At 40.6% G+C, this 14909-nt stretch overlaps 1 protein-coding gene across 1 annotated transcript in view; it reads right to left on the reverse strand.

Moving 5' to 3' along the window:
• The window catches only part of PIK3AP1 (phosphoinositide-3-kinase adaptor protein 1), a 145702-nt gene that overhangs the window by 68463 nt on the left and 62330 nt on the right, over positions 1-14909 (reverse strand). The window contains exons 5-6 of the mRNA XM_044660207.1: positions 5112-5263; positions 2680-2824 (exon numbers count right to left, since the gene is read on the reverse strand). Coding sequence (XP_044516142.1) covers positions 2680-2824; positions 5112-5263 — 297 coding nt within the window. The remainder of the gene's footprint in view (positions 1-2679; positions 2825-5111; positions 5264-14909) is intronic.

Genomic DNA, 14909 nt, shown 5'->3' on the forward strand with positions numbered 1-14909 from the left:
TTTATGGTATTTATGGTAAAGAGGGATTTATGGTAAAGATGCTACCCACATTCAGAGGAAGGACTGCAGGAGAGGAAACATATAAGAAAAACAACAGCTTGAACGCATGGGTCAGAGTGGACATGATTGGGGATGTAGACTCGAAACTACCACACCAATGCAACTACCAACAGTTTGGAAATAGGTCTTGATCAATGAAACATGACAAAACCAGTGGAAATGTGCGTCGGCCATGGGGGCAGGGAGCTGGGGGGGGGGGGTGAAGGGGAAAGTAGGAGCATGAATCATGTAACCATGTTAAAAATGAATATTAATAAATGTTCAAAAAAAAAAGATACCAAGGTGCAATAGAAGGAAGCCAGAATCAAGAGTCTCATTTGGTACCGACTCCTTATTTTGGGTTGCTCCCTAGCCCAGACCATTTAATTTTACTAAGCCTCAGTTTCCTCCCCTATAAAATGAGGATTACAGTACTTACCCAGAGAAGAAGTAGAAAGAATATTGGTCTTGACATCAGGAAACCCAGGTTTGAATCTCAGCTAATGCTTATTAGCAATGTCACCATGGGTAAGTCATGTAATTTTACTCATTTATAAAATCTGGATGATACTATGGGCACTGATTGCTAAATTTTGTATAGGGTTTTGTATAGAAAATACTTTGTATAAAGGGATATATAAATTTTGTATTTGTATAAAGGGATATATAAACATCATCATTTTTTTTAAGCCCTTACCTTCTGTCTTAAAATCAAAACTGTGTATTGGTTCCAAGACAGAAGAATGGTAAGGGCTAGACAATGGGATTTAAATGACTTGTCTAGGGTCCCACAGCTAGGGGGTATCTGAGGTAAGATTTGAACTCAAAATCTCTTTTTCTAGTCCTGCCCTTAGGGCCAATGTAATATCCCTAAAGAACAGGTCTGATTATTATTCTCTCACTCCGGATGGTCCCAGGGCTCCCTATTTATCTCTAGAATAAAATACAAATTCCTTTGTTTGGCATTTAAAACTCTTCATAGTATGATCTGCATTTAATGAAGTCTCACTTAGACTTTTGGAATACTCCAAAATTTAAAATAAAATAAATTATATAAAATACAAACATAAATTACACATAAGTATAAAGTACATTTTATATAAAATAAATTCTATATAGACACAAAAAAAGAGAAAAAAGTTCACAAAATGAATATAGATCATTAGAAGGAGGGAAGCTAGTAGTATGGGAGACTCAGGAAAAACTTTGTATAGGAGCAGACCCTTGAGTTGAGCTTTGCTGAACACTAGGAATTCTAAGGGGCAAAGATGAAGAGGGAGTGAGTACATTCCAGAAGTTGGGAATATACAGGGTAAAGAGAGAGACTGGAAATGGGAACAGCAAGTAGGTCCCTAGGGGTGGAATATAAATATGTGAAGGGGAGTAAAGTTAACCACATAAAGACCTTGAAAGGTAGGCTGGGACCAGATTATGAAGAGTTTTAAACGCAAACCAGAGGAATCTGTATTTTATTTTAGAAATAGTAGAGAATCCTGGGACCTTCTGGAGCATGAGAGTAGCCAGACCAGTTCATTAGGACTATCCCTTTGGAGCCGAATAGAGGCTGTATTGGAGAGGGGAGACTCAATTAGGAGGGGAGGTCAATTTGGAGGCTTTGTCATGAAATGATTTAGGTGACAATGATCTGAAAACTGTCAACTCCTTTAAAAAAATTTTTATACATTACATTTAGCTCTTATCAATAACACAGTAACAATAATCAACAATCTAAAATAATGGCTAGGGGTGGCAAAAAATTGGAATATAAGGGGGTATCCCTCGATTGGGGAATGGCTGAACAAATTGTAGTATATGATGGTAATGGAATACTATTGTGCTGTAAGGAATGATGAACTGGAGGATTTCTATATGAACTGGAAGAACCTCAGTGAACTGATACAGAGTAAAATGAGCAGACCTGAGAGAACATTGTACACAGAAAGTGAAACACTGTGGAATTATTCAATATAATGGACTTTACTACTAGTAGCAATATAATAATCTAAGACATTTCTGAGGGACTTATGAGAAAAAAAATGCTATCCACATTGAGAGAAAGAACTATGGGAGTAGAAATGCAAAAGAAAAACATATGGCTTATCACTTATCACTTATTTATATGGATATATGATTTGGGGTTTTGGCTTTAAAAGACTGCTCTATTGCAAAAATGAATAATATGGAAATAGATATCAAGTGATAACAGAGCTTGTAGGCTCTGGGAAGGAGGAGGGAAGAGGGGAGGGAAAGAAAATGAATCATGGAAACATGGAAAAATATTTTAAAAACAAAAATAAAAATTTTTAATGAAAAAATAAATAACTAAAACAATGGCTACAGTAGTGATTCCCAAAGTGGATGCCACCGCCCCCTGGTGGGTGTGGCAGCGATCTAGCGGGGTGGTGATGGCCACAGGTGCATTTGGGGGTGGTGAATAACTGTAAGGGGGTGGTGATAGTATGTGACAGGGCACGCTAAGTAATATTTTTTCTGGAAAGGGGGCAGTAGGCCAAAAATGTTTGGGAACCACTGGGCTACAGGAATCTCAAGCTGATGAATGAAGGAAGGGAGAAGAAAATGAGTGGAATCTGCTTCCAGAATAGTTGTTTAAGTTGGTAGCATTAAAGAAGATCCACTTACCAGGTGCTTTCACAGAAACTGTGTATTCATTCTCTAGCTTGGCAGCCACCCGTACTGAAGGGGAGTTCTCAGGAAAGAATTCAACTTCTGTCTTCACTAGACTATCCAACTTACATTTCATAATAACATAAATTGTTGTGTCCACCTAAGAGGAAGACAAGTGAATGCACCACATTTCCTTATACATTTGTCATTTAGAAAGCTGTTCAAGGGGAACTTGGGAACTTGGAGCTTGTGCCTCCAGCTGGGACTGGCCCTAGACCAAGCAGGCTCCTAGATTCTAGTCCTGTTCCATAGTTCCTACCCAAGTGGGGAAGTTGATTCTCACTTGGGAATTCATGTTCCTCCTCTGGAATACCATGAAACAGCATCTCCTACAAGACCCATAACCTGAGAGCCCTTCAGGAGAACACATTGATTTCAGGGTCTGTCCAGCAAAATCCCAAAATTCATTCATTTCTCACTAGTAGGTAAACAGCCCTTTCAGACTGACCATCTTGCTGCCACCCAAATAAGGCAAATGTTATAGATCTGGTCTAAAGTCAAGCTTAGCTTATTGTATATCTTTTCCCATAAAGTTCCTTCTTGGTTCCAGCAACATGAGAAGGGTTTGACAAGTGTGGATTTTCACTACTGATAAAGTGTCCAGTTCTTGGTATGACTGGCTGCTGGAATTGAAGTTCAGGACTGTAACTTTGCCTTTGACATAATCATATCTTATTTAGTCAACAGCAACCATGTATCACTCATTATATGCTAGGATCTGAGAATCTAAAGGCAGAAAGAAAATCCATGGTACCTTCCCTCAAGGAACTCACATTCTAACAGAAAAAATACCAAACAACCTTCCATCTCTTCATCCATCATCCATCTACCCAGTCATTTATCCATCTATTCATCTCTCCACACATCTGTCTGTCTAGATATCTGTCTGTCTGTTTTTCTGTCTATCTCTGTTTTTCTATCTACAGAATAGATGTAAGATAATTTCAAAAGAAAAACTCTAGCAGTGGAAAAGAATACCACTAGCAGAAAGTGGGGCTTAAGCAGAATCTTGAAGAAACCAGAAGGAAGAAAGGAGGGGGCAGAGCATTTTACCACCACCTTTTTCAGTCACATGGAATGAAGATTCTAGGAAGAGTTAGCAAAGGAGGAAAATGTGGTTTCTGTCATCTACTCAGTCACTATCTCACCTCAACCCAATCACTCAAGATCACAGAGCCCTAGCACAAGTATCCAAGGGAGTCTTGCTCCCTGGCTTCAAAGTCCATATAGGGAACTGGGTGTCAGGAGCTCAAAGGGCAAACCTAAGAAACAGCAGATAGGAAGTTTCCAGGGTCTGGCAGACAGTCATGTGGTAGGAAACTGCCAAACTGTGACAAAACTAATTTCCCCCTTCACCAAAGACTGATGCTCATATTCTCCGTGAACCATCAAGTTCAGTTTTAATATATCCTATCAGCAAAGGGTATCTCCTCCAGAATCCCACTCTGGCTTTAGTCTCTCTGTGTCACTCTTTGCCATAATACTGATAAGCATTTAGGCCAGTTTGCTTTTCCATTTGGGATTCCCCACCTCCACCCCCACGGCTGGGTGGGGGAACTTTGGTAAATCATAGGTTATAGGACCATAGATATGAAGCTGGAAAGAATCTTAGAGGCCACCTATTTCTAAGCCATTCATTTTATAGATGAAGAAATAGACCTAGACAAATAAAGTGACTTGGTTATGCAGGTCATCAAGTGAGAAAGTGAGGATTTGAGTCCCACTCCTAAATGATCACATTTTCTCAGTTCCTTAACATTAGGCTTGATTTAAATAATTAAAACATCATTAGGGGCAGCTAGGTAGCTCAGTGGATTGAGAGCCAGGCCTAGAGACGGGAGGTCCTAGGTTCAAATCTGGCCTCAGACACTTCCCAGTTGTGTGATCCTGGGCAAGTCACTTGACCCCCATTGCCCACCCTTACCACTCTTCCACCTATAAGCCAACACACAGAAGTTAAGGGTTTAAAAATTAAAAAAAAGAAAAAGAAAACATCATTAGAGGATACTAATAAGAGGGCTTCTCTGACACATCAAAGTTTTCTGATATACAAAAGTAAAGCTACATCCTCAGGATGACTATCCTCTAATTGTCACTACCCTGCTATGGGCTTCTCTGACTCAGCTGACCTTCCTTGGTCAGCTTTTTTTCTTCCTAAATTTCTGAAGCCAAACCTATGTAAGGCTCCATTAGAATCCAGGGGTGGTCTCAGATGTATAGTTATGTCATTAGTATCATGAACTGATCCATTTTCAAGGTACACTACTGAGGTGATATAATTCAAATGAGTTGGAAAATAAAAAATCCACCTCATTTAGTTGTCACCAGAATTGGGATCAAAAAGGCACAATCCTGAGACTAAGCAGAGCACATAATAAGGTGCCTACCCCGCAACGAATTCGATCTGGCTGCACCACCATCAGGTTCCCTGGTGTGGTCTCCAGGAGCTGGTTCTTCAGTGTAGAGGAAATGTATCTGGAGTAAAGAAAGGTCTTCTCGTCTTCAACCTCGGTGTCGGTGATGGAGTCACAGCCAGAATCTGTGTGCAAAAAGGACACTAGCTCATGAGAACCATAAGAGGAAGGAGAAACACAGAACTCATGTTCTCTTTTGGTCATTTCCCCACATCTCCCTAATTTCTTCCCCATGAAAGCCTCAACACATTACCAAATGGGAAACCACTCAATCTTTACACAAAAAACAAAGCAAACAAATCAGGAAATCGGGGAAAGGGATTTGGATAGGGGTGGGGGTGCGAGGGTGGGGGTAGGGTGAGTGGGGCATGCTAAAATGCCCTGCAATCTGTGGCAGTTAACTCAGGGCAAAGGCAATGATTGTGCAGAAAGACTGGATGGGTGTGGAGGACAAGATACAGAGTGAACCTACCAAGAGCCCAGCAATGTGCTTCTTAATTGCTTCTTCTCTGCCTCTTTGCTAAGAGCCAGGTTCTACAGTAATCAAGCAAGTAATCAACAAACATTTATTAAGCACCTGCTTTGTGTGAGGCACCACACTAGGTACTGGGGAAGGAAGAAAACATGCATTTTTAAGTGCCTGCTGTGTCCCAGGCTTTACAATATTATCTCATTTGATCCTCACAACAACTCTGATTTATAGTTGAGGAAACTGAGGCAAACAGAGGTTAAGGGACTTGTCCCAGATTACACCGCTAGTAAGTGTCTAAGGCAGGATTTATACTTGAATCTCCCTGTTTCCAGCGTACTCTCTCTCTGTTGTACCACCTAGCCGCCTTGGCTGGAGAGTCAAAGGCAATCAAGAAATCAGTTCTCACATATGTGGAGCTTATGCCAACCACACCAGACAACAAAGAATTTTACAAGGATGGGGAGATGCTTTAGCCAGAGAAGTAAACATGTGTTGCTAGCTGTTTTCTGAAGCCACCACTGCAGGCTTCCAGATTAAACTCACTTGGGGAAAAGGTGAATAAGGGCTGTTAAGCTGGAACTACGAATGGTCTCAAGATCAGTGCTGGTCTCCAGGTTCCTGGTGGCAAGCCACCATTCTCTTCATCTTACTCCTTTTCCATCAGTCCCTATATTTCTCCTGCTGGCTCTTGTCCTCACTTTGGGGTTATACATCTTGCTCTGCCCTTGCAACTCCAGCAGAGAGATCTCCCAGTGACTATGGAGACTTTCAGCCTCCAGACTTGTTCTCTTTTCTAGGACTCAGTTCCTCTTTCCCTTCACCTTGCTCCCTATTCCTTCAGCCCCTAGCCCCACTCTCAGTTGCTATTGGTCTGATTATGAAGTCAGACACACCACTCTGTCTCTGCTACTCCTGCAGATCTCCCAGTGACTGTTTACAAAAATGTTGGTTCTCCACATCTGATCTTGCCTCTGATACTCTTTTTTTTTCCCCCTCCCATTGCTTGCCTGGCTTTTGACTGCACAGTTGCCCTCATGCTCTATTTCCATGGATACTTTACAGATGATCCCCACGATTGCCTGCTGTTCCTGATATATCACAACACACTGTATAATTAAATGCCAGATTATCTCACATAGTTTGCATATGCTATAAGGATGCAGATAGGGTGGCTGTATATTGCTCCCAAATAAGAGATGGCATAGATAACCGTGTGGTACAGAGGAGTACAGAGCTCACCTGACATACAAGATTCTCCTGAGGCAAAGCTTTATATGAGGTAAAGCTAGTTCAGAGAGGATCCTTGGCTGAGATGGGATTGAACTCAAAAGTCAAATTGACTTGGGTTTTAAAGAAGGCATAAGTATATGGTCTGGCAAGGTAACGAGATAGCAAACGCCTACTATGTACTGGGCATTTGCCAGGTACCAGGGACATGAAGAAAAGCTCCCCCTAAAAAATAGTCCCTGCCCTTAAGGAGCTCATAGTCTAATGGGGGAGACAACATGTAAACAACCTTGTAAAGTGTGTATATCACATATATGTAAAATATACATATAAAAGCATGCGCACAGCATATTTTTATATTGTAGTGTGCACATATAACAAAATATATAGATAAAATCTATATATGTATTAGCAAGATATGTACAGGAAAATTGGATATAACTTTAGAAGGAAGGTATTTACATTAAGGGGGATTGAAAAAGGCTTCTTGAAGAACATGGATTTATGGTACAGGTAGGAACACACTTCATGTTCTCCAAGTCCTGGAAATCATTCAGCTTGCCAAAATGACAAACGAAACATCCATTCTTTTCCAACTTCCATCTTTGTGAAAGAAAGCTCTTTGCTATGTCATTTCTATTTCCTTTTTGTATCCCCAGCACCTCGCACAGTGCCAGACACATAGCAAACACTTAATAAGTGATTGTTGATTAATTAAAATATACCTTTCTGTAAATTCCACATACATTCAGAGCTCTACCTAGGAATCCTAGCTCCTGGAGAAAATTTAGTCAGGAAAGGGGTGTATAGCCATGTAGACCCCATAACAGAAAGAACCAATCTTGGATCACTGATTTGTCATGACAGAAAAAAATTGTCCTTGCTCCTCAATAAGGTGAGATGGGGTCAGTTTACCTAGTAAAGGATTGGCCTTCCCCTTCTCCTCCCTTCCCTTCTTCAATCTCCACCAGCCATTTGGTGTTCTTAATCCTGATCCTCCCCTGGGACCCACCAGAACCCCAAGCCCACGAAGACAACAAAAAATGACAAGGCACAGGCATAGAGGGTTCTGGAGCACCGCAGAAAGGAAGCACACAGCCCCCTCCTGGATATAGGAACCTGGAGCAATGGGATATATAGGTAACCACTCTAGTTATAGCCCTGTGTACTTCCTAAGTTTATTCTGTATTATATAAAGACTGACTTCCTGTTCAGGTACAGGTTAGGCTAGCCGCAATACAAGATCCTTTCCAATTCTGAGATTCTGTGTATATAAATAAAAGCAGAAAACATGGTGAGTGTGTTCACTAAGCAGGGGGAAGACTGGCTTGACTAGAATAGAGGGTGTGTGTTAACAGGAGGAAGGAATTCAGCTTGAAAAAAGTAATAAGGTGAGAGCCAAGTGGTGATGCCCAGACAGAAGAGTTGTAGGTTCTTCTACAAGGAAGGGGCATGAAAACAGTGGTTTGGAAAGTTTTATCTGCTGGCAGTGGGCAAGATGGATTAGAATAAGAGAGGCTTGGGCCACTGAATTTTCACCTGGAGAACAGCTACTAGCTAACCAGAAGGAAATGCTAGCACAATGCTTTTTGACCAATGTCAAAAATTCAATCAGACAAAACATTAAATATCAGTGAACATATAGGAAATAGGTAATGTTGTCAACAGAGTGTGATATGTCATAGTCATCAAGTCCAGTGCATCTGAAATATACTACATGTTGTCATTCGGTAGTATCTGATTCTCTATGATCCCCTTGGGGATTTTCTTGGCAAAGATACTAGAATGGTTTGCCATTTCCTTCTCCGGCTCATTTTGGAAACTGAGGCAAATAGGGTTAAGTGACTCTTCCAGAGCCATACAGCTAGTAAGTATATGAGGCCCTATTTGAACTTAGGTCTTGATTCTAGGCATGGTGCTCCATCCCCTGTGCCACATAGCTGCCCCTAAATTATACTACATGGGGCAGAGCTTTTTCACTAGGATTCATAAACTTGTATTTTAAAAAATATTTTGATAACTGAATTTCAATATTATTGATTTCCTTTGTAATCCTATGTATTTTATTTTACTTTAAACATTCTAAGAAGGGGTCTATGGGCTTCAAAGAGGACCATGACCCCAAATTAGTTAAGAACCCTTGGGATAGGGTATGCATAGGGGATCATTGGGAGATGATGGGGGAGAAAGAGTCTGGACCTATAATTTCATCAGCATAGGGAACTCCCATGGTGGCAATTCCCTACACTAATATAGATCAGTCACTTCTAACTTATTATCTTAGACAGTCCCTTGTGTCACTAAGAAGCAGAGGGTAAGAGCGTCAAATAATACATAAAATGATACTGAATGATAAATCCATAGGTTAAGGTATGAGATGTGGTTGTGTGTGTGTTTTTTTTTCTTTTAAAGGACTTTTAAAAAGTACTTTGTAGTTGGGGAAATGAATTGCTTCCAAAAAAACAATTTTAATGTACATGAAGATAATCTTATAATTGGTTACTCTGTCAGTGCAGGATCTTGGGTCACAACAGGACGGGGCAGGTTCAGGGGCCAAGATTGTAAGTTTGATTAGGCCAACCAGGGATAGCAGATAGGTCAGTGCAGATACAGGGTCATGGCTGGAAGGACCCTGCAGAATCCAGAGTCTAAGTGTTCCATGGAAGCAAAAGGAAGAAAACAGTTCAACTGAGTGGGTCAAAGAAACCTCCTTTTAGCCTTAGCAGGAAGAATAGAGGCAGGGAACAGATTCTAGACAATGAAGCCAAAGACAATGTCTCAGGATCCAGTGCAGACAGCTGGACCTCTGACTTGTCTCTACTAGACCTGCAGTCTAATTACATTTGTCTCCTTGCTATTTCTCACAGATAACACTCCATCTACAGGTTCAGTGAATTTTCACTGGCTACCCGCCTAGCCTGGAATTCTCTCCTTCCTCATCACCCTCTCCTGGCTTCCCTAACTTCCTTTAGATTATAACTTAATCTGCTATAAGAAGCCTTTCTTGATCCCTGTTAGAGGGAAAGATCCTTTCTAATTTTACATATGTGTATGTATATATATATATGTGTGTGTGTGTGTGTGTAAGCACATATATACACACATGTATTTATCTATCCATCTTTCTTTCTACCTATCTTTCTTTCTATCTCTCTGTCTATCTGCCTGTCTGCCTATCATTTGTCTGTCTGCCTACAAGTCTATACCCACACATACATAAGCAGCTAGGTGGCACAGAGGATAAAGCACTGGGCCTGGGGTCAGGAAGACATAAATTCAAATCTGACCTCAGTCACTTACTATCTCTGTGACCCCGGGCAACCTCTGTCTGCCTCAGTTTCCTCAATTAAAACTGGGGGTAATAATAGCTTCTAACCTCTCAGAATTGTAAGGATCAAAATGAGATATTTGTAAAGCACTTAGCACAGTGCCTGGCACATAGCAGGTACTCTCTAATGCTCATTCCCTTACCCTTCCCTCTTTTATAGATAGTTGTTTATATGTTGTCTCCTCCATTAGATTTTGAGGTCCTTGAGAAGGAGTTATTTTTATTATTTTTTGTTTTCTTTGTATCCCCTGAACACAGCACAGTACCTGGCATAGAGTAGGTACTTAATATATTCTTATTAACTTGACTCATTAAGGAACAGAAGTTGAGTTTTCTTCCATTTCAATAGATGTGTATTGGTCACCTCCTATGGACAGAGCAAAGGAGTAGGCAAAGCCTCCAATCAATAAGAGGAATATATATATATATATACGTATATATATATATATACATACAGAGAAAGATGGAAATAATGTTAAATCAGAAAAAAGTTGACTACACGAGGGGTGTGAAGCAATCTCTGCGTGCTCCACAAGGTTTTGAGCCCTATAAAAAGTTGATGACTATGGCAAAAAGACTTGGCTAACACATATTTACCTACCCACTTTGGGTGAAAATGAATGTAAATTCTACTCATGTTGCCAGTTTTAAAAGAAGACAGCAGCCTCACAGAAAAAACCCAGTGATCAACTCAATTTCAAAACTCTTTGGCCCAGACTCAACATTGGTTCTAACTCACAGAAACTGCCCTATTTATTTAACCCACTTAATGGGCCCAGAGATGCCTTAATATTCCAAATAAAAAGTTCCCTAAGGGAATCCGGAGCACTGGACTTTTCTGAATGCTTTCCCAAATAAGCATTGCCTTTCTGGGATTTAGATACTCAAAAAGCCACTGGCTGGGGTTGAGATGGATTTTTTTTGTAAACAAAATAAGATGAAGGTCAGTGCATTCAAACAGCGGTAAACCATAATTGCTACCGGCCCCTTAAAAGCTCATTGTAAAAGCTCCACTGTGGCTAAATGTAATCCACCTCACAAGGAGGTCAAGCAATCTTGGGGTTGTGTGTGCTTCAGTTTTGCACATTAGTGCCCTGGCTCTTCCCCTTCCTTGATAAAGTTGCATTGGTGAGGAAGAGAAGTTGAGTATGGATGGGGTTGGGATCACAGAGGCCAATTATTAAATAGCAAAGCAACTCCTGCAGAGCATGTATTAAAGGATGCGATGCAGCACAGTGGGGTAAATGGTATTGACTGTAGAGTTAAGGAAAATATGTCAAGGGCGAGAAGAAACAAATGCATTGACCCCAGCATGAAGGGCAAAACTGTTTCCAGGATATCTGCGATCATAGGATTTCAGCATTAACAAGGACCTTAGGGAAGGTCTCTTCTTTCCTCCCACACTCACTGAGGATATCCCTTCTATAGCATCCTATAGCTCTCCCTGGTGATTACCCAGGTTCTCATCTGCCTCCAAAAATGGGAAGTTTCCTGTCTAATAAATCGGCTCATGCCATTGTTACTTCAAATTGTTACAGTAGGAATCAAAGCAGCTTTTACATACAAACACGCATACACTCTACTGGGTGCTGGAGATACAAGTGTTGGATCACGTCAGACTCTTGGTGACCCCATTTGGGATTTTCTTGGCAAAGATACCAGAGTGGCTTGTCATTTCCTTCTCCAGATCATTTTCCAGATGAGGAAACTGAGATCAACAGGGTTAAGTGACTTGCCCAGGATGACACAACTAGTAAGCATCTGAAGCTAGATTTGAACTTACAAGCATGAGTCTTCCTGATTCTGAGCCCACTGTTCTATCCACTTTGTCACCTAACTGCCCCAAAGAGATACAAGTACAAAGAATGAAACTACCAGAAGCTTATATTCGAATAGGAGAAACAAGTACATGTACAACACATGTAGCATAAATATAAAATTAATAAGTATCCATAAAGTAGTTATAGTAGAAAGTTAAAGATATACACAGTGGCTAGAGTACAAATATAAGGTATGAGATGTGAAGAAACAAGACAAATTCTTTGAGAACAGAGACCATATCTGTCCTCAAGGCTCTCTATTACATATTATTCTTTTCCAGCTTTCTCTGCCTTCAATTAGAGAAAAAAGAGTAGCATTAGAGACAGAAATGCTTAGCACCCAAAAGACCTAGGCTTAGACCACTATGGGACTACTGACAATTTATTTAACTTTGCGGGGCCACAAGCAACCTTCTAAGCAAGGTGATAGATGTTCAACAACCAGCTCTCTGGGAAAAATTTTATCTGCAGTATTAACATTTTCTCCATCACTTTTTTTAGCCTAAAAATAATCAACAAAACAATAAATGAAACCCCATCAATTTCCAAGATGTAACTGCACACAGTGAAAATTTAACTCTGGTAGGAGGAGCAGACTCCAGCGGGATCACTATTGTAAGTCATAGATAAGCCACTGATCTATATCAGCAAAGGGAGTGTTTCCATACTAGGCATTCCACAAACCAATGAAAGTATAGGGGAAGTGTGTACATGTTGGGGAGGGGGGGAGGGTGGAAACAGAAGCTGCTGGAACCACAGCTGCAGCTGGAGGAGGTGTAAGATGGACAAAATCACCCAGATAGCAGGTGATAGTAAATTCAAAAGTAGAACTTTGGTTTTCTGAGAAACTGATAGAACTGAGAAGGAAGAACTCATAGATGGGGAATGTGAAATCCACAAGTTATGGCAATTCTATGGGAAATGCCTCTAATACCTCGAGGCTACAGTGACATAAACCAAAACAGTAAAAGGAAGACTGGATCTTTTGAAGCAGCTTCAGCTCACATGAGCTATATTTCATGAAGAAGTTCATTATTCGCAAGGTGATCAATACACAGCATTTTCCCAATCTTTCTCTTTTGACTGGAGAAGGGGTTTTATCACCACTGATGCTCTTCCGGGAACCTCTGCTTTAAGGAAAGGGCCCAGGCTGGCTGTGTACACTCTTTTAGTCCCCTCTGAGCTCAGCTCTTGGCTCATGTGACTTCTTTCTCCATCATGATTCTCACCCTAGAAGATCACTCCCCTCCAGTAGCCCCCTTCCTTTGGTTATTCGGCTATTCCTAGAAATTCCATTTTCAGGGAAGGGCCCAGACCAGCTGTGTTTACTCTTTCAATCCTCTCAGCAGCTGATTCTATGAACCATGCTCTTTTGAGTACTTTCTTATACAATTTCCTTTTAATATGCTATCTTCCTTTTCTATTGCAAGCTCCTTCAGAGCCTTTGGTTAGCTTCTGTGCATATTCCAGCACTTAACACAACACCTGATCCATACAAAGCACTTAGTAAATGCTTGTCATATTGGTTTTACCTCTATGTCTTATCTCTTCTACTAAAGTCTTTGAGATCAAAAACTGTTAACTGGCTTCTCTACCTCCACTCTAAACCATATTGCTTAGGACTACAGATTAATGTTCTAAAAACATTGCTTTCATTGTTATGTCTTCTTTTAAAAATACAGTAGCTTCCAGTTGTCTACATGTAAAGTCCAAATCGGGGCAGCTAGGCAGTTCAGTGGATGGAGTGCTGAAATTGAAGTCAAAAAACTCATTTTCCCAAGTTCAAATCAGGCCTCAGACATTCCTAGCTGTGTGAGTCTGGGCAAGTCATTTAATCCTGTTTGCCTCACTTTCCTCATTTGTAAAATGGGCTGCAAAAGAAAATGGCAAACCACTCCAGTATCTGCCAAGAACCCCCTAAATGGGGGATCATGAAGAGTTGGACATGACTGAAAAAAATCAACAATAAATCCAAACTATTTGGGGTGTCAGTAAAAACCCTCAAGATCTGGTATGTTCCAGCCTCATCTCTTACTCCAATCCAGTCAGTGGGGCTCTGTCTTCTGCTGGTCTCTTCTTCCTTTTCCAACTAGTTATGAAACATTTAATTTGCTCTCACCCTAATAATTTAGGATTGCCTAAGAATACACACTCGCACACACATTCAGGTATGTATGTATATCTAATATACACACACAGACCTACATACATACATATGTTTATATATAAATATACATATATGCATATGTTTAAATTCATATTTAAACCTAACTAAGTCAGACTCTTACCTCACAGTCAAATTTCCCTTTCAGGACACTAATTGCTGAAGTCTTACATTGAATCTCCTTTGTGCTATATTTCTGACTTACTAAACCTGTCATGATCCCTTCCTGTGTGCATGCCCATCAACTTCACATGCCCAAATGGATGATCCTGTGCCCAGTGCCTGTGCTAACCTCCAGGAGCCATGTTGTCCTTAGCCGAAGTCAGAAAATCTTGGATTTTTAATTTACTCTATGTTTAGACCACTGGTGCCTACATACTCCATACCTTAATCCAGACACCAACCTTGTAATCTCTACTTGGTTGCTGCCCATAGTCACAATAGGACACCATCTAGCTGGCCTCTGTTCCCAAAATATGCTTTGTACATTTTCACCTTTACACTACTTGGATCCACTTGGGTAATTGAGTATTAAGCACCTACTATGTCCTAGATGCTGTGGTACATGTTGGGGATACAAGGACAGAAAAAGAAAGTCACAACTTTCAAGGAGTTTCTGTTTTCTCCATCAAACACATCTTCCCTCCCTGCTATTTTGAATTTCTCTTTCTTCCCAAAATTGAATCTGTAGCCTCTTTCTTTCTTTCCTTCTTCCTTTTTTTCCTTCTTTCTTTCTCTTCCTTCCTTCCTTCCTCCCTCC

The sequence above is a fragment of the Gracilinanus agilis genome, chromosome 2 (assembly GCF_016433145.1).
Source record: "Gracilinanus agilis isolate LMUSP501 chromosome 2, AgileGrace, whole genome shotgun sequence".
Taxonomy (NCBI): Eukaryota; Metazoa; Chordata; class Mammalia; order Didelphimorphia; family Didelphidae; genus Gracilinanus; species Gracilinanus agilis.